This window comes from Gossypium raimondii, chromosome 11 (assembly GCF_025698545.1).
Source record: "Gossypium raimondii isolate GPD5lz chromosome 11, ASM2569854v1, whole genome shotgun sequence".
Lineage (NCBI taxonomy): Eukaryota > Viridiplantae > Streptophyta > Magnoliopsida > Malvales > Malvaceae > Gossypium > Gossypium raimondii.
The window spans coordinates 45812111-45830300 of NC_068575.1; the positions used below are offsets into that span (position 1 = coordinate 45812111).

Below are 18190 nucleotides of genomic sequence, written 5' to 3' on the forward strand. Positions count from 1 at the left end.
ATTTATAAATTTTTAAATTTTAAAATAAAAATAAAAAAATTAGGTAATTCGGGTATTTTTGTAATTCGGTTAATTCGGGTAATTCGGTTAATTCTGTAATTCGGGTAATTCGTAATTCGGTAATTCGGGTAATTTTAACCAAAAATAAAAATACATAATTTTCGTTAATTGGTTAATCGACCTTATTAACCAAAAAATTTCGGTTCGGTTAAATTTTTTAAAAAAATCGGTTCGGTTAACGGTTAAAATTTTTGGAAGGTCGGTTAATTCGGTTATAGTAATTTCGGGTCGGTTAACCGGTCGGTTAACCGAATGAACACCCCTACCTGTTGAGACAATAAACACAGGGTAGTTAGCCGGGATAGTAACATGAGGTAATCCACCGGAACAGTAAACTCGGGGAATTTTGCTAAGTTGTAAAATATGAGGGTCATAATTGGAAATTCTGTAGCCTAGGAGGGATGCCAAATGATTTAAGTAGAGCTACGGTGTGATTGGGACGAAAAGTCACAAGAATGAATGAGCTTGGTAGGTTTGAGGGACATTGACCACTGGGATAGTGAGAAAATTTGCCAAAGGCGATGATGAATGGGGCCAGGGAAACATCTTAACCCCAAGTTAGGATGAAAATATGAAAAAGCTCCTTAGATAATGAGATATACATAGTCCACCAAGGAAGCTATAAATCGCACATGGTTTAATAAAACACGGAATAAGCTCTACTGGGATCCATGAGTCATAAGCCGACAAAAAGATATACATAAATTGGTTTTGAATAGACTGAGATCATGTTTGAGTTAAATTTAGTTAAAATTGGTTGGGTGGCTTGTTGTCATGAAATGAAATGATTTTAGCTTGGTTTTAACGGTATAAAATGTTGAGAGTCAATCTAGGTAGCTTTGCATGCCTTGAATTGGAATCAAATGGTATTTTTTGGCCAAAACAAGGTTTACGTTACGACTACAATTGTCCAATTTTGCAATGTAGTGTTGACAGTGAATTATGTCTTGACGTCAGTATGCTCGAAGTCACAAAGTGACTTACTGTGTTGGCAACGTCACGACGTGGAGGATGTAAGGTTGCGACGTCAGCTCTGAATTTTTAAAACTTTACAATTTGATCCTAATTCAAACTTGGGTTAACAAAAGAGCTTTCTTAAGTTTGTGTAGGACTTAAAAATGATTGTGTAATACATTATGTACTTAAATGTTAATTATTTATGTATTTAAATGATGGTATATTCCATGATGTTTTGAATTTATTAAATCAATGATCATAACATCTCGTAGCTCAGGTCCAACAACCGAGTTGAGTATGGAGTGTTACAAATAGTCCATTGAACCTCAAGCTTAGGAACCTTCCCAATATTAGTATCAATAGTAGGAGTTTGCTAACTAGTGAGAATAGATCTCTATGCGTTTTCATTGTCAAACTTAATGTAGGCTTTCATTTTAGCCTTTAAGTAGGGATAATTGTCATTCTCAAGCATAGGGGAATGAGTAATCGACGAACTTTCCATTTTTAGCAAAAAATAGCATAAAAATTCACCACTAGATATGTTAAGTATCTGCTCTGATACAATTGTTGCTACATTAAGTTGCTTATTTGCTTAACACAACAAGTGCAATGGAAATGCTAGATTGTAATGACCATTACGACGAAACCGTGTAAATAAAAAACCAAATAACACTAATAATTTAGTTACGCAATTCGGTTTCTCTACGTTTGCAGAGCCTAGCTTAATGAGAAATTCCACTATCTTTAGTCAATAATACAATAAGTGACTTGCACTCTATCACTCTGCAAATATAAATACCTCATCTTTATACTTAAAGACTAGAACTCTTACCTCCAAATCCTTTGTTTAAGAACTTAGGCAATAAACACTCTCAACAATGTTTACAATACAAACTTTGCACTCTCTTACAAAAATAGTTCCTCAATGAGCAAATTCAAGTGCTCTCAGTAAGCTTTCTTACAAAACGTAGACAAGCCTTACAACATATATTCAATTTGGCTTGCTAACATAAAATCTAAATGAATACAATGTAACTCCTTGAAAATAGCTACTACAATCACAATAATCAAAGTACAATCAATTGAAGATCTTATTTACAAAATAACTACACAATCTTTATCAGTCTTCCATGTTTCAAAAGATAATTTGATTCACTTGAATCCAATCTAATTTTCAAATGCCAAGGATTAGTTTTCCATAGATGGACCATAATATCTTTAATAAAATAACACATAACCCGGTTCAAAGATTTTTTTCGTTAAATTGCCAAATCTAATAAGGCAAACATTTAAGCTACCTTAATGATAGTTTGCAGTTTGCATTACTAATGCCACTCACCAATTATCAGCTCATTTTGCCTCAAAAGATAAAACCTCTTATTTATATACACAAGGCTTTTCGAGAACAACTCGATCACTTCATATCCATTAATAAAAGAAACCAAGTAACTAATAGTTTAGGATAAATTTTTAAAAGTCAAATTTTGTCACCTTGTAAATGATGATGTCTAAATTTATTAATTTTTTAAGAATTTGAACTAAAATAATAAATTTTGTAAACAATGATAGTTAAATTTGTTAAATTATTTATATTTAGATTAAATCGATAGAATAGATAAACAATAAAGAGTTAATATTTTTATTAGATCAATAAAAAGGCTCACATCAACTTTTCATCACTCACCTAACAATAACTTTCTATCACTCTAATAACAATTAACATGAGAATAACTAAAATATTTAATTCCGAAAATCCTAATGACTAAATAAAAAATTTATATTTGAGTAATTAAAATGGAAACAACTAAATAGTTTAATGACTATTTTTCTACTTTACCTTCTATTTTAATTCGAAACCAAGGGGCTAGAATGACGAAATTGTTTACGGACGGGTCTGTCGGGCTGAACAGAATGGACAAGCCTACGGCGTGCAGGCGGGAAAAAACTCACCCATCCGGAACCGCTACACTCTCGAAAACCCCCCAAATCAACCTCTCGTGAAAACTCTCCCTTCTCCTCCGCGCCAAACGCTGCCAATGTCATCTCAAGGGACGGCCACCGCCACCAAAACACTTGCGCTAGACTCCACCCAACTATACCTCACTGCCATAGACTCTTCCGATTCCACCCTTTCTTTTCCCCCTATCCCCTCCTCTTTCCCTCCCTCTAAACTCATACCCAATACCCGATTCCTTGTCGACTCCTTCCGCCACTCCACCACCACCACCTTCTCCGCCGCCTACTTCCTCTCCCACTTCCACTCCGACCACTACTCCGGCCTCTCCCCTTCCTGGTCCAAAGGCATCATCTTTTGTTCCCACCTCACTTCCCTCCTCCTCATCCAAACCCTTAAAATCCCGCCTCATTTCGTCTTCCCTTTACCTCTAAACGACCCCGTTGTGGTAGATGGCTGCGAGGTCATTCTCATTGACGCCAATCATTGCCCCGGTGCTGTCCAGTTCTTATTCAAAGTTCCCACAAAAAATGGGAGCTTTGAAAGGTATGTTCACACGGGTGATTGTCGTTATTGTAATTCGATGAAGTTGAATAGTTATTTGAATGACTTTGTTGGTTGTGATACGATTTTTTTAGATACTACTTATTGTAATCCAAAATTCGTGTTTCCTTCTCAAGAAGAATCGGTTGATTATGTAGTTAGTGTGGTAGATAGGATAGGAAAGGAATTTAAGGAAAAAAAGGTTTTGTTTCTTGTTGCCACTTATGTTGTTGGAAAAGAGAAGATTTTGGTTGAGGTCGCGAGGCGATGTAAGAGGAAAATATTTGTTGATGGGAGGAAAATGGAGATTTTAAATGTTTTGGGGTATGGGGGTGATAAAGTTTTCACCGTAGATGAGAGCGAGAGTAACGTTCATGTTGTTGGTTGGAATGTATTAGGCGAGACTCGGCCGTATTTTCGGCCGAATTTTGTGAGAATGAAAGAGATTATGGAGGAAAAAGGGTATGAGAAGATTGTTGGTTTTGTGCCGACTGGGTGGACTTATGAAATTAAACGGAATAAATTTGCAGTGAGGTCAAAAGGTTCAATCGAGATACATCTAGTCCCTTACAGTGAGCATTCTAATTATGATGAGCTTAGAGAATATGTGAAGTTTTTGAAACCAAAGAGAGTTATTCCTACTGTTGGTATGGACATTGAGAAGCTTGACAGTAAGCATGCTGATAAATTGAGAAGGCACTTTGCTGGTCTGGTTGATGAAATGGCAAATAAAAAGGACTTCCTGATGGGTTTTCATCGTGGCAATTATGGGAGTGTAGAAAAAGTTGAAATGGATGCTAGTCCCAACTTGAATGAGAACAAGGACATGGAGAGAAAGAAAAATATATTGGAAATGAAATCTGTTGAGAGTAAAAATGCAGATATTACTTTGAATGATTCATCTCCTGTGCAGAAACCTGATTCACAAGATTCAGCTATACCGAGTGAGGAGGAAAGAGAGAGAAAGATTGAGGAATTAGGTGACTTTTTGCCCAGATGGGTGACCAGGGACCAGAAATTAAATTTGATCAGCAGCTCAAGATGGAATGTTGTTGAAGCAGTTTCTAATTTTTATGAACATGAAAATGAGTTATACGAGCAAATCTCTGCTTTTAGAACTTCTGATTCTGCCTCTGCTGCTCAGGCAGGTTCATCTAACAACTCTGTCTCACCTTTGAATTCAGGGCCCTTTAGAAGTAGCAGTCATGAAAGTTTAATCAGTCATTTAAGTCAAGCCAGCAAGCCTTCTAGTTTTAAACTTTCAGTTCGGAGTAACATATCTCCTGGTAAAAGGAAGAAAAATACTGAGAACAAGTCAAATAAGAAAGTAAAAAGCAACTCAAAACTGGAATCTAGCGGGTCAAAGCAACCTATGATAACTAGCTTCTTCGGTAAAGTTTTGGTTGATGACTCTAAAGGTGGTGGGACTGGCTTGAAAATTGAGGAATGCCCTAAAGAAGAAATCACTTTGCCTGGTGACTTGACTAAATCATTTACAGAGAAAATAGATCAGTTTATTCAGATAATAAATGGCAATGAATCGTCAAGAAACTATGTGGTCAACTTACTTGAGAAGACCCAAGGAGATATCAACAGGGCACTGGATATATATTATAGTAATCCTGAAGTGAACCATGATGAGAATATGGAAAATATTGTAGTTTCCAGCAAATCAGCTCCGGTCTGGAGCTGTAGTAATGATTGCCCTGTTAGCAAGAATGAACATGTGCTGGAGGAGTCAAGATCTATTCCGGATTCATCTTTGCAAGGACAACCAGTGGAAAATGTTGACGTAACTCTTGTATCATTGCCTCCTGATAAATATAAACCCATTGAGCATGGTTGGTGTCAAGAAGTTTTCATTTGCCATTTTCTTAATACTATATCTTGAAATTCTTCTAATTCTGTAGTATGGTAGCATCTATTTAGAAGTTATTTTATTGTTTTTAAATGCTAGGCATTTTTCTTTGAGTTATATTCCTGTTGCATCTTCGGTGTCTCTTTCTTTTTGTGGCAAGTTCATAGAACTTCTCAGAATCTCAGCTTATTCACAAAATTTTAAAACTCCTACTGAGACGTCTGTGCAGCATGCTGGAGGTCTGACCAGCCTGCTCCATATGTCCATCTTGCACGGACTTTTGACCTTGTTGGCAGTCAAAGGGGCAAGATCAAAGCTACTTCTATGCTTTGCAATATGTTTAGGAGGTTGGTAAGATTGTATCTTATTATTTTGTGTATATCTCTTGGTTGTGAAATCAAAGCTTGCATTGCTTTACTTATAACTGAATGCCAGCCCTTTTTCCTTGACATCTTCTTTCAACCAGTTTGCTGGCCTTGTCCCCCGAGGATGTGCTTCCTGCTGTGTATCTGTGCACCAACAAAATTGCCGCTGATCATGAAAATATTGTTAGTCCACTTCGCCAGTTCTCCTGTCTGTATCTTCCTTTTGTTGTTTCACGCAGTAGTTGATTCTTACTCTCTATTCCTTAAAAGATAATTTCCCCTTTAGATTGTATATTGTAGGTTGCTTAACAAATAAGAAACAGAATATTAATAGAGATTAGCTGAAAAAGAAAAGATGCATTCATGCTGTAGTAATGATGCAGGAATTGAATATTGGCGGTAGTTTGGTTACATCTGCACTGGAAGAAGCTTGTGGGACTAACCGTTCAAAAATAAGGGATATGTACAATGACATGGGTGATCTTGGTAGAAGCAGATAATTCCATTCAAAAATTTCCATTTTCTGTTAGACTTTTTCATCCATAATTTTTGGCATCTTCTTACCACCTTTTTTTGGTCTAAGGTGATGTTGCACAAGCATGCCGACAAACCCAAACTTTACTTGCTCCTCCACGACCACTATTAATTAGGGATGTATATTCTGTGCTTCGGAAGATAAGGTATGATCAGCCCAGTATTGATCCTGCAGCAACACATGATTATAAAATTATTGAAATATTGAATCCGTTACTAGATACTGATCTGTTTCCAGAGATGTAGGGAAGTATGAGTGTCATAATAATTTGCAGTTCTTAGAACTCGAAGTAATTGGTTAATGCCTAGGTTTTGCTGGTAAGAAAATAACTGAGAACTTGTACAATATTTCTTTCTTCATAAGATTAAGAACTGATTTCTCATTTTCTTGATAGATTAGAAGCAGAATGTTATTAACACTTCGTTGATGATAAGACAAAACATTGCGTCACCAGTGATCTCATGTTCTATATTTTGCTATAAAATATCTAATGGTTTGAATAGTTATTCATGGTCACTTGAGTGCCAGATGCATTCGATTGTGCCTATAGATTCTTGCACTAAAACAAGCCTTTGATATAAGTTCTCTTTATTTCTTATTTCTGAATAAGAGAAACTCAGTTCATTTTTTCCATGTATTAGTATCCATTTGGTATGATTTTAAAATTTGAGAAATATGCGTATCATTTTGTTTTGTATTATTTTAATCTTTGTCATGTATATTCTCTTTTTCCCATTTTCCTCATATAGCATTTATCAGTGTACAAACAGGCAGCGGCAGCACCATGCGGAAGAAAAACCTTATCGTGAATCTTATACGTTCATGTAGAGAGAAAGAGATGAAGTTTCTAGTGAGAACTTTGGTAAGATTTGAAAATGATATTTCTTGTATGTATCTTATGTAGGTGATTCTTGATTTTATTTATGTAAGTATCTGGTATGCAACAGTATGAAAAGAGCAGAAGGTTAATATTTTATTTTTGATAGGTGATATCTTTTCTGAAGATGGATAGTGAGTTTCTTTATTATCATATTAGAGTTTAGCACATTTGACAAGATCTTATCATATTAATATTCCCCAAATTGATGCTTCTTTCGTAGTAGATGTGATCAAGGCAAACACTATCTTGTGCTGTTATTTTTTACTGCGCATTGTCTTGATTGCTATCAACCTTCACGTGCTTTATAACAAAATTTTTTAGCAATTTTCGTGGAGGCATGTTAAGATTTTTGAATTTGTGCATTTGTTGTAGACTTCATGAATGTGAATGAAGGATTCCTTGTGGCACGGTTCTTAATTTGGTGTACAAGCATTGACTTGTTCTGCAATGTCTTCTGTTTTGAAATTATGGCACACAGGTCAGGAATTTGCGAATAGGAGCAATGATGAAAACTGTTCTTCCTGCATTGGCTCAAGCAGTTGTCATGAATTCCTCTCGTGATCTTTGTCATGAAGGGACAGCAGATTGTCTAAAAGAAAAGCTCCAGGTTTGATACAAATCATAAGCTATAATTTTTTTTTTCTTTTTTGAAGAGTATGAAATCGTAGATCTGTTTATGAAGACTTGATGTTTACATCATGCCACTATGGGTAAGAAGTATTAAAGCAATGAGTGGATTAACTTTTAACCTTCCCCAAAAAAAAAAAAAAAAAAAAAAGGGGGGGGGTGTTAAGTGGTGAATATGTTGATGTTTGTGTTAGTTTCATCTAATTTCTGTCTAGGTCGTACTACCAAAGGTATCTATTAGATTTATCTACATGCATAATGCTATTTTCAACATTGCTTGTTTTCTGTGCAAGTGATTATTTGTTTCTGTTTGTGATTTGATCTTGTGGTTACTTGTCAGGAACTTTCTACAGCAGTAACCGAAGCATATAATGTACTTCCAAATTTGGTAAGTGGTTATACATTTTATATCAAAGTTCTTCAACTTTATGTTCTTCTTCTATTTCTTTTAAGTTCCTGATTTTCCTTACCCACTTTATGAGATTTTTTTATATAATATGTGTGATAGCTTTTCTTTGATGTAATTATATATGCGTTAGTTTGCTCTTGATATCTTTCTTTCTTATAAATTATAAATTTGAGTCTGTTTCATTTGCTTTGTAACATATTGCACATGCCAGTTTGTTTCCTTTCCTTCTCTCCATTCTTCTGGAAGCAGCATAAGATAAAATATGTTTGTTTTGGTACATTTACGCTGATGATGCTTTGTGGATAGGATTTGCTTGTTCCTTCACTAATGAAGGAAGGTATTGCATTTTCATCATCAACCTTGTCAATGGTTCCGGGAATACCTATTAAACCCATGCTTGCAAAGTATGTATACATGTCACTCTTTTGAATCTTTCTTGTATATCAAATTGTTCTAATGCTGTTGCCTATGGGTGGTATTATTCTCCATGATCGTAGAATTACCAATGGGGTTCCAGAAGTACTGGAGCTTTTTCAAAACAAAGCTTTTACATGTGAATATAAGTAAGCTCTTTTCTCTCCCTCTCCGTGTGGATCATGCACATTTCCTCTAGTTTAAAATTGCATTCTTTGCTATTTTGGGATATTGCAAGAAACAACTGTGAAGCTTTCATGCCTCCCTAGTATAACACCATATTCTTTTGTTTCACTCAATGTGGTTGAGTTTTTTCTTGAATCGCGTTAGTTGGATAACTGATGCAAAGGCAGGTCTTGGAATTTTCTCACTTTCCTTCCGCATCTCTTAGTTTTATTATATGTTGGGTATGATTGAGTGTTTCTCTTTGCATGTAATTTTCAGATATGATGGTCAGCGTGTCCAGGTTCACAAATTGGCTAATGGAGCAGTGCGTGTCTTTTCACGAAATGGGGATGAAACAACATTAAGATTTCCAGATTTAATTAATACAATTAAAGAATCTGCTAAGCCTGCTGCCCAGACTTTCATATTGGATGCTGAGGTGAGATTGTCTAATGGCAACTTGCCTTTTACTTCTTTGAGATTGGCTTCTTTGTTATTGTTGTTGTTGTTGTTGTTGTTGTTGTTGTTGTTTTTGGTTATTCTTGCAACATTAACTGAGCTGTAGAATATCTTAGATGGAACATACCCTTATGTGTTGCCAATTCTGTTTATCGCTGTGGCTTCAGGTAGTTGCAATCGATAGGAAGAATGGTCACAAGCTGATGTCCTTCCAAGAATTATCTTCAAGAGAAAGAGGGAGCAAAGATTCTTTGATCACAGTGGACAAAATAAAGGTTCACTTTATTTTCACTTTGTAATATTACATGATTAGATTTACTATTTTTGTGGAAGTTTGATGATGCAAGCATTAAGCATTGAAGCGAATTGAAAGTAATCTTATGACATGAAGGATCTGCATAGCTGTTTCACTTATTGTTGTTTAAGAAACCTATTTCCCTTGTGCTTTCCTAACTGATGTTAGGGGCCCTTTGAATATAGAGTTTTCACGTTCACTCATCTTCTCTTATAAGTTCAACTTTTATTTCCTGTATCCTAAATTTAAATTTGGAGGTTTCTTTCTAATATCGTTGTAACTTGCAGGTTAATATTTGCGTATTTGTGTTTGACATCATGTTTGCTAATGGAGAGCAGTAAATATCTTGAACCCTCTCTTGGAATTGTTCTGAGTTTCCTTTATTGACATATATCTATATAGATATATAGACTAAAAAATTGAGGACAAGTTATAGCAGGAGTGTTTTCTGATACTATGAATGAACCAAAAAACAGGAGCTTTCCCATGAGCAATAGTATATTCATTCTCAGTTTTATATCTTTCCTCGCTGCCTCTTGCATTCACAACATGCATTTGCAGAAGTGCATGCTAGAAATTCATCTCTGTTACTTGAACTTGGGTGTGGATGTTGGATATGGGTATTTGTCCTACATTGGTATTTTCAATTTTATCCAAGTTTTTTATGTATCTGGAGGATCCTTAAAAGGTCATATTCCTATACCTATGTCTAGATATGCATCAGATAAGGGTGTTGGACATGGGTACTTCAACAACGATGAAGAATTGGAGTAACATAGAAATTCATTAAATGACGGAAATTTGGCTAGTGATTTTTTGCCTTCAAAGTGTGCATTCGTTTGACACATTATATTTCTGTCATCATGATGAATTCACTTGACCACAACCAAGTTTCCTTGTTGATAAAGAACTTTTGAATGAACTTCTAATTACCCCAATAGGTTGCCATGTTTCCGATGTGGTATAGATTTTGTGCTTTCAACTGCTTTTCAATCTACTTCATTTAAATTAAATGACTTGAGTGCCATATCTCTCTCTGCATAATTGAAAATGGACTTTATGCTGCTCTGGCTTATTCCTTCACTAGAGGACCTTGCAAATGCTATTGAGTGTCCCTGTGACATATAGGGATTTATGAGCAATTAGTATAAGAGTTTTATCACTGCTTGTAGATTCCTTTCTGATGTGATAGAGATTGGTTAGTGCAATTGAAATATTATCCCCGCATTTACTTCTGCGTTTAAAGTGAGAAAACTGAAGAGTTAGTTGACAGTATTACCATTAATTTTATTAAAGGGGAAAGATTATGAGCAACTGAAGCATAAGTTCTGGAAACCTATGTTACTACTACTCTTCATTTTTCTTAAGTATCCGTGTTCAACACTCATGCCCAATGTTTATTTGGACTGGGTATTGGGATATAACCCTCTAAGGACCCTCCAAATAAATAGAATAACTTAAATAGATTGAACGTCCCCGTGTGTGATGCATACTCGTATCCAACACTCACATTTTGGTCCGAGTAACATAGCTAGTAACTTAAGTATTCACTCACTTCTGTTACATACAGAAAGTCATACGATTTTATCAACATATACTGTTGTATGTCAATCACCTAAAATCTGGCTATTGTTATAGTTAAGCATTTTTTTTTCTAGAACAAAAGACTAGAGTGTAGATCTTCTTGTAGCTGTAAATCTGTGTCTGAAAATAAATCTTATATTACAAATAGGTGTCCCTCTTATTTTTGCTGCTATTTTCTTATTTTTCATTAAAATTAAAAAAAAAAGATATAATTTCCATTACAGGCTGCTAGGTGTTCCTCTACGCCAAAGAAGGAAATGTATGCCTTTCCCCTCCCACAATTTTTTCTTTTTCAGGTTAATTTATTTCATAGTCCCACTTATCAAACTCTTGTGAGTTGTAAGTTTAATCTTTTCTCTCATGCTAAAAAACTTTAGGTTTGAAGGATTTGTTTCATGACGAGAAGTTGGGTCATTTTGAATATGCAAAAGAAATCACAGTAAGTCCCCTCTGCTTTCCTTGTTTACAGTACAATTTTTTAGTTATTAGCTTGGACGTCAATGTCAGATATTTTCCTGTGTCTGACACAGGTATATTTATTTACTTATTTCAAATTTCTTTTATGTATTTGGAGGATACTTGAAAGGTTATATCTCCACACATATCCAAATATATGTCATACATGGATACTTCAAGAAAAATGAGTCAGAGCAACATAGGACTGATTGGTATTGTTTATGATTTCTTGCTAAATAGGTGGAAGCAGATGATGCTTGTTTGACCAGTGAGGCCACGTTTACTCAGATAAACTCTTTTCTCGAAGATGCATTGCAGTTCTCATGTGAAGGAATTATGGTTAAAGCCTTAGATACTGATGCTGGATACCTTCCGTCAAAACGTAGTGATACATGGTTAAAGGTTTTGTGATTACCGGAACATTTTAATCATTTAACTGCTCAGAAGTAGGAAGAGAGCTAAATATTGAATCCGATTGCTTGGTGTTCTCTCTTAGGTGAAGCGAGACTATGTGGAAGGATTAAGCGATTCCCTTGATTTAGTCCCAATTGGTGCTTGGCATGGCAATGGAAGAAAAGCGGGATGGTAATGAATGACCCTATGTATATGTATATGTATATGTATATGCATATGTAACATGCCCAACAGATATTTGATGTTGTGCACATCTGCGATAAGTGTTGTCAAGGTGTGCACCTAGGCACAGCTATGCCTTGTGCCTTATCACTAGACAACAAAAGCACCTCGTATCCTTTTGGGCGAGGTGCATTTGATCGGATGCATGCCTAAGTTTGTGCCTTAGCACTAGACAACAACAGCACCTCATACCTTTTGGGCGAGTTGCATTTGATCAGACATGCCTATGCCTTGTGCCTAGGCACTAGTCGACAAAAGCCCCTTGGACCCTTTGTTGCATTTGATCGGGCCTATGTCTTTGTCTTGCATCCTTGACAATGCTATTTGGCATGATTGCCTACGTGGCTTTGAGGGGCTTAGTGTTGACTCTTAGAAGTTACTAGGAGAAGAAGAAACTGCAAAAAGAGATATAGTTCCATTGATCAAATACCATCCCCTCCTAAACCCACTAGGATGGAATTGCATATGCAAAACAAATTAGTAAGTAGGTAAATGACTGATAGGCATCAAGAAAATAAATATAAGCTCCTAGAGACGCTTGGAATCATCTGAACATTGACCTAATAACTTACAAAACCCTAGGTGTGCTGAAATGATCCTGGTGACACTGGAAAACGTAAATTTTGATATCACCCGATAAATAGCCTGTGATCTAAGAGACCTGATGTTTTAACAGCTGCGATGTTTAGCAAGCATGTAGAATTGAATTGAAGTGAAAAAGGAGTGATTTGCATTTTATGAAGTATGTTCATACATTATCTACGAAAATGTTATAGATGATTGAAATCAAATCAAGTGATATTTATTTATTACACTGAATTTCGTTGCCACAGGCTCCCAATGTGAATCCTTTCTGTTCTATTTCATGCTTTTATGTATGTTACATGTTCTTGCAGGTACAGCCCCTTCCTCATGGCATGCTACAACCCAGACACTGAAGATTTTCAAAGTGTATGTCGTGTTATGTCTGGATTCTCTGATTCATTTTACAAAGAGGTAAAGTGGGATGTTGATGATGTTTGTAATTTATAAAGTGCACTTTTTCTTCATGTTACCAAGGATATGGCGTTAAATCTTTCAAGCACTGAACTTAAACTTACATGGTTATGTTTTATATGAAAATAATTTTTATTCTGAACTTAAGATCTTTTCGATGTAGGCTTAGTTAAGATTGCGACAATGAGCTCATCTGTTTTGCAACTTATTGGAGTACATTTGATTCAGTTCTCTAACAGTAGAGTAGTGAGAATGGCTCTGAGATTTGATGTAATGGGCATAATACTGTTAAATAGTGTACTTGTTTCTTGTTTAAATCACTGTTTTTGATAGTTCCTTCAAGAAACCAGACATGACTTTTCCTGTTTCTTTCCACGGATCCTACCATTATTAACTTATCTTATGTTACTTAGACTAGGAAGCAAGTGTTGAGTACTAATCTGCATCTGACATGGGTACATTTAAAATTTTTTTATGCAAGTTTTTCCATATATTTGGAGGATCATATTCCTATACCCATGTTGGATATGCGTTGGACAGGTGTACTTAGAGAAAATTGAAGAGTCGGAGCAATATATCTAGTAAAATATTGCCCTGCGTATACAAGTTTCAAGTTTTCATCTTGTTCGTGTTACCCTAAACTTCGTAAGTTATGCTAAAAGAGTTATTTGGTTTTCTTTATTGAACTCAGATGAAAGAGTTTTTTTCGGGGGATAGGATCTTAGCCAAAAAGCCAGCTTACTATCAAACAGCTGAGGTGCCTGATATGTGGTTCTTTCCAGAACTTATTTGGGAAATAAGAGGTGCAGACTTCACTGTATCACCGGTTCATCAGGCTGCGATAGGGTTAGTTCATCCATCGCGTGGCATCTCAATAAGATTTCCTAGGTTCATTCGCCCGGTCACAGATCGAAATCCTGAGGAATGTAGCACGGCAGCAGACGTAGCTGAAATGTTTCATTCGCAGACTCGAAAGATGGATGTGACAGCCCAACAATGACAACTGTTTTCGGGTTTGTGTATATATGTTTTCCTTCCTAGTTCTAGTATTTGCTCGTGTTTATGTAAAAATTATAATCCTTAAGTATAGTTTATAGTGTAAGATTTATACTCAATTAATTAGTATAAAAGAAATATAATTTTCATATTCGTCTTCAAGTTTGATGGTTTATAAGATTATTTATAAGGCCGAGCTTGAGTTTGATTTGACATTAACACTAATTAAATTAAATGATTACACTTGCAAGCTAGTTAAGTCCAGTATATATTAAGGCTTACATTTGACTATTTTAGGCAGTCATATAACTCTATAGACAAGATAAATTATTCTATAAGAAAAACGCTAATAATTATTTTAAACGCCTCTAAATCTTAAAACACATTGTATTAATCTTGTTTGAGAACGTCATTCAAGCATCAAAAGACAAATCAAACATTGTAAACGAGCAAGAAGCAAAAAGAGCATAAATTCAAAGCACACTGCCCCATGATAGATAGAGCTTTATGCATGAGTATCTTGGATTAAGAAGTTAGACACCATATTTAAAGCCATCATATAATCAACCTTACTTTGTTAGTGATATGACTTGTTCTTGCAATGAACTGAAACCCAAAGCCAAACAAAGAAATAGAGCTGAAAAAAACAACATAAAGCTTCCAAAAGCAAAGGAAAAATCTTTTGCTTTATCGAAAGCATTATATTTACATTAAAATGATTCGAGCTTAAAATTTATGTCCATTGTATTCATAATCAGTTCTTGAAAACTTTTTTTCTTCATTATTGAGAATAAAATAAAATAAGTATACAAAAATAAATTCACAAATAAGAAAAATTCCAAAACAATTTCAAAAATTAAAAAATAAGCGCACAAAGTTAAAACCTTATTCTTTTGAAAAAGACTCTCGATAGAAAAGAAAAGAAAAACAATAAACACTTAAATATATTAATAATTATGTTATATAAATTTCAATGTATTTATATATTTAGCATTATATTTTAATTATTATTTTCATAGATGGCATCCTCCATCTTGTTTTTAATCTTTCATACGTTCCAAACTCCCGCCAAATTTGACAACCCGCTATTCACTATACACCTTTGGACAGCTTTCCCACTTGCCCTAAATAAATAAATAAATAATTAATTACTTTTTTTATACAAAAAATAAACTTATTTTATTTTGCCCCCAAATCACCATTTCCATCATTTTCCCTCCTTTAATTTCTTCTTCCAAACTCCATCCATCCATCAATTCCAATTGTATTTTATGTTCATTTCAAGCTCCAAATCCCCAAAATCTCAAAACCCCCCACTGAATTTTTTTTTGTTGAAATTTTCCTAAAACCAGTTCTTCTCGCCGTTGATTCTTTTTTTTTTCTTTTAATATTCTGAACTTTCTGGCTTTTATTTGTTTATTTTACATTAGGTTTTTATTTTAAGTTCGATGAATTTTCGAGAAGCTAGGGTTTGGATTAATCGGCTAGAAAATACTCTAATTTTTTTTTGAATCGAGACAATGAGTGCCGTCAACATTACTAATGTTACCGTTTTGGATAACCCAGCTTCCTTCTTGTCTGCTTTTCAGTTCGAGATTTCCTACGAGTGTTTGACTCCTCTTAAAGATGGTACCTTTCTTTCTCAACACATTTTTTTTTGTGGTTTGAATACTTTTAAGATTTCATTTGTTGTTTTTAAGTTCTCTCTTTTTTAGGTTTAGGGTTTGCTTGAGGTCAAGGCTATGATATTTTGTTTTGTTTTTTTCCCTCTTTGATTAATGAGAAAATGTTAGGACAAGAAGAAACAAGATTTAGTATGCTTGAATAAGGTTATTTAGTTAATTGGTGGTATAATTGTGGGTTTAGGGTTTGGGTCAGGCATTGCAGGTTTTGATTGCATATATTGGTTTTACGAGTTTATATCGTATGTTTAATTTTTTCAAGAATGAAACAAAGAAGTGGGAATTTGTTGTATTTTCTTTTCTGCAGAAAGTTAAGCTTTTTGTTAGATGGAAAATATATTTAGCTTTCCTTGTTTTGAAGAAGAAAAGAAAGAAGAATCTTTGTTTTTCATTGTAAAGCAAATTTCCTTTTAGTCAATGAAGCTTCGTTTTATGTTTGCTTAATTTGATTGTCTAGTTAGTTGGCTTTGGCATTTTTCCCTTTGATTTCAAGTGGAAGGCCATTGAATGGCCCTATAAGAACACCCTAAAGGGAAGAGGTGCAGAATTTTAGCATTCTAGGGATACATTTATGTGTATTTTGATACAATTTATGCTAGAACCTAAGGTATTGGCTAACGGATTTACATGGAAAAGGTTGCTAATAGCCAACTTGCACAAAAGCATTCTAAAGTTTCTAGAACTAAGAAATATGTGGAATGCCAATTCTGTGTAGAAGAGCAGCTTTTCAGCTCGGACACCTTTTTTTGTATGTTTTAGTTGTGAATGTTGCTTGGACTTGGAAATTGAGTTTAAGACATGGATATATTTCTATCATGGTTGGCTTCTATTTTACGTTTGTCTGACATTGAAGACAATAACTCTAAATTTATTTTATCATTCATGAATGGATTATGGATGTGTTTGTATTAATCTAATATAAGACTTTACCACCCATACGTGATTACTGAGTTATACTATGTTTTTCTTGACATCATGTTTTTTTCAAGATTAAAATATATTCATGTTTTATTGGGTTGCAGATTTAGAATGGAAACTTATCTACGTCGGATCTGCAGAAGATGAGACTTACGATCAACTACTGGAGAGTGTACTTGTTGGACCTGTCAATGTTGGAAATTACCGTTTTGTACTACAGGCAATCTCAACCAACTCAGTTTTAGTTGCAGATTTGATGTATTTGTTTTAACTTCTTACCTTTGTCCTTGAATGTGTCACAGGCAGACCCACCAGACCCATCAAGGATCCGTGAAGAAGATATTATAGGTGTCACAGTGCTTCTCCTGACTTGTTCATATCTTGGCCAAGAGTTTATCCGAGTTGGCTACTATGTTAACAATGATTATGATGACGAGCAGCTTAGAGAGGAGCCTCCTCCAAAGGTCTTGATTGAGAAAGTCCAAAGAAATATTCTATCTGATAAGCCCAGGGTGACAAAGTTCCCCATAAATTTCCACCCTGAGAATGGTGGAAACGAAGAACCCCCTCCATCCGATCAACCTGTTGAAAATGTCGGAAATGAGGAAGTTCCTGCTTCACCAAATCAAAAAGAGGAGCAGGATCCTTAAAGTTACTCATTTACAGACATGGCTGTTATTCAAGATAGATAACCTGGTAACTATTTCGTGGATTGAACTTGAAATGTGAACCACAGTTTGACAAGGGACAAAGATGCATAATGAAGTAATGATTCAGAAATGCTGGGTTTGATTTGGTTGTTTTTGTTTGTTAGAATTTACTGTTTCACTATGATGATTTGCTTAGGCACTTGAAAAAGTTACAATTGAATTTCCAAGTTTGTAATATGTTTCTAAAAGGAATTTTAGTTTCATTTTTCTTTAGCTTTACCATTTGCCTTTTCTGCCTTGCCCTTACAGGCATTGCGGTTTTGTTGTTACGGACTGTCGTCATAAGAACTTAAGATTGGGTTTAAAAGTGAGCTTCATGAGATTATATTTTGCTACATATTATTATTTTACTACTCAAACTCGAGTGAATAGCGAAGGAAAAGTACTGCTGTATATGTGGGATTCTATCAACGTTGTTATTGTATTGCACATTGTTTGTAAATGATTGACACCTGCATTGGAATTATGGTCATCTTCTATGGAGTTTTAGGTGAATTTGTTGATCACAGCAAAGCAAGAGGAGCTGAAGTGTGTTATCTGAATGCGAAGCTCTGGTTACTGAGTAATGAGAACCGGTTTGACTTTGACCATGGTCATGCATGTGGGTCACCTGGAGTTTTAGCAGGTAAAGCACAAAACTCAACCTAGTTGAAGAGGCCTTGCTCAATGGATGAATATGATGACGAGGTAG

General features: G+C 35.1%; 2 protein-coding genes across 5 annotated transcripts; both read left to right on the forward strand.

Annotated features, from left to right (window-relative positions):
* Positions 1-2870: 2870 nt before the first annotated feature.
* On the forward strand, positions 2871-14338 carry LOC105803618 (DNA ligase 6). 4 transcript variants are annotated; one of them, XM_012635893.2, is made up of 19 exons: positions 2875-5355; positions 5602-5719; positions 5839-5920; positions 6121-6223; positions 6321-6417; positions 7032-7134; positions 7631-7759; positions 8120-8167; positions 8495-8592; positions 8686-8751; positions 9047-9206; positions 9394-9501; positions 9809-9858; positions 11330-11364; positions 11483-11544; positions 11802-11963; positions 12058-12146; positions 13094-13193; positions 13885-14338. In XM_012635893.2, exons 1-19 carry the CDS (start codon positions 3054-3056, stop codon positions 14191-14193), a joined length of 4221 nt encoding a protein of 1406 aa, XP_012491347.1. In that variant the 5' UTR covers positions 2875-3053; the 3' UTR covers positions 14194-14338. The 4 variants fall into 4 exon arrangements, 3 of the variants coding, with proteins under 3 accessions (XP_012491348.1, XP_012491350.1, XP_012491347.1); XM_012635894.2 differs by lacking the exons at positions 12058-12146; positions 13094-13193; positions 13885-14338 and having other exon boundaries at positions 2871-5355; positions 11330-11401; positions 11802-11879; XR_008190794.1 differs by lacking the exons at positions 9809-9858; positions 12058-12146; positions 13094-13193; positions 13885-14338 and having other exon boundaries at positions 2871-5355; positions 11330-11401; positions 11802-11879.
* Positions 14339-15351: 1013 nt separating this feature from the next.
* On the forward strand, positions 15352-17836 carry LOC105803617 (histone chaperone ASF1B). Its single transcript, XM_012635892.2, has 3 exons — positions 15352-15818; positions 16894-17009; positions 17092-17836. The coding sequence occupies exons 1-3, from the start codon at positions 15710-15712 to the stop codon at positions 17437-17439; spliced, it is 573 nt and encodes a 190-aa protein (XP_012491346.1). The 5' UTR covers positions 15352-15709; the 3' UTR covers positions 17440-17836.
* Positions 17837-18190: the final 354 nt, after the last annotated feature.

Excerpts from the sequence above, each read along its gene's own strand:
- LOC105803618 (XM_012635893.2), top strand. The coding sequence starts at position 3,054 with ATGTCATCTCAAGGGACGGCCACCGCCACCAAAACACTTGCGCTAGAC. Across the intron at positions 11,365-11,482 it reads TCTACGCCAAAGAAGGAAAT|GTTTGAAGGATTTGTTTCAT; the intron begins GTATGCCTTTCC and ends AAAAAACTTTAG. Across the intron at positions 13,194-13,884 it reads CTGATTCATTTTACAAAGAG|ATGAAAGAGTTTTTTTCGGG; the intron begins GTAAAGTGGGAT and ends TATTGAACTCAG.
- LOC105803617 (XM_012635892.2), top strand. The coding sequence starts at position 15,710 with ATGAGTGCCGTCAACATTACTAATGTTACCGTTTTGGATAACCCAGCT. Across the intron at positions 15,819-16,893 it reads TTTGACTCCTCTTAAAGATG|ATTTAGAATGGAAACTTATC; the intron begins GTACCTTTCTTT and ends ATTGGGTTGCAG. Across the intron at positions 17,010-17,091 it reads ATTACCGTTTTGTACTACAG|GCAGACCCACCAGACCCATC; the intron begins GCAATCTCAACC and ends AATGTGTCACAG.